The sequence below is a fragment of the Naumovozyma dairenensis genome, chromosome 4 (assembly GCF_000227115.2).
Source record: "Naumovozyma dairenensis CBS 421 chromosome 4, complete genome".
In the NCBI taxonomy this organism is placed as follows: Eukaryota; Fungi; Ascomycota; class Saccharomycetes; order Saccharomycetales; family Saccharomycetaceae; genus Naumovozyma; species Naumovozyma dairenensis.
In genome coordinates, this window is record NC_016482.1 from 1,220,061 (window position 1) to 1,221,482 (window position 1,422).

The 1,422-nt window shown below is 33.6% G+C and overlaps 1 protein-coding gene across 1 annotated transcript in view; it reads left to right on the forward strand.

Annotated features, from left to right (window-relative positions):
- NDAI0D05110 (uncharacterized protein) overlaps positions 1 to 238 on the forward strand; it is a gene marked incomplete at both ends in the record, with an annotated part of 540 nt that extends 302 nt beyond the window's left edge. Inside the window, one exon of the mRNA XM_003670019.1 lies at positions 1 to 238. This exon is cut by the window's left edge and continues 302 nt beyond it. Within this exon, the coding sequence (XP_003670067.1) occupies positions 1 to 238 (238 nt within the window).
- Between the last annotated feature and the right edge of the window lie 1,184 nt (positions 239 to 1,422).

The window sequence follows — 1,422 nt, forward strand, 5'->3', positions numbered from 1 at the left end:
AGTTGTCATGAACATCTTGGCCCAATCATCCACCGCCTGGTTAAGTGTTCTTGTATGGAAAACTAGTGAATCACGTAGATATTTGAAAGGTTTCACGTTCACGGCCTGTTGTGCCTTCTGTCTCTCACTATGGACCTTTGTTGTTCTTTACTTTTACAAGCGTGACGAAAAGAAACATGCCAAGGAAAACGGTATTATTCTTTACAATTCCTCCTTGGGTGACAACAAACCAAATTGAGACCAAACCAAAGAATGTTGATCGAATCCTAATAAATATATACTCAAAATTTCCTTTATTTTTTTCAAAATAATTTATAATAGACATTTTTTTATAGTTTAAAAAATCCGTAACATAATTTTAAGAGTTTGACTTTACATAAAAAAATAAAATTGAATATGCAATTATACACAGAAAATCAAAACTATTGAAAGACGTGACGTTTTATTACCGCAGATATGTTTGCTTTTGACACAAATATATCAAAAAACTATTCGAAAAATGGTACCTGTTACGGTCATCAATGAGTGAATTACATTGTGGTTTTTATTGAGACCATCTTTGCTTCTGCAATTATTTATTAATCTAGTATTTATATAAAAGGTATTCTGGGCAGATTATTGCTATTCTTAGAGGGTCTTAGGTCACTGCCATGCCCTGTAGAAGGGCCATTTGTTATTCATTATTCCTTAATGTAACTGAATTCTTTTAGTGTACTCGGAACTATATTTTTTCCATTATAGTGTTTTAAGTTCTTTTAGAACCCTTAAGAAAGGACAGGTGGTTAGCTGATAGGTCAACCATATTTATCTTGGCCTCGCCCGTTTGTACTAATTTCTTCTTTTCCTGAACTCCCTCTTCAATTCTACAAAGTCCAGAATTTTAATCTACCTGCATTTCTCTCATTCGGGGGGCATATTTTCATGTCACAGTATTTTGTGCAGGCCAATCACTGCCAGATCTGAATGGAATTACCAATGCGGTACGTCCGTACGTACGTAAGTGCGGAGTAGCGAGATGATGCATGTTGACATTCACTTCTGGTTGATGATTAATACATCGTAACTGTTTAGAATAAAATTTGTCCCATTTCAATGTACTCAATTTTTACTTTTGCAGATAGTTTGTATGTACATATTTTTATTCTTGGAAAATCTAAAAAGGAATAAATTTTTTTTGTTTCAACAACCGACCAAATGAAACCAGCTATTAGAAATTTTTGCTTGGAATTTTAATTCAATCTATTACTTCAGCAAGCCTTTTATAAATCTCAAAAGATACAATCCTACAAAAATGAGAAACTATTGTTGGTGATATCACTGTCGAAGACGGGTCTGATAACGGACGATCTTGAACTATCAATCCAAGGCGGTACTATTGACCAAAAAAACGATAATTATGTACTGATTCAACAGAAATTACCG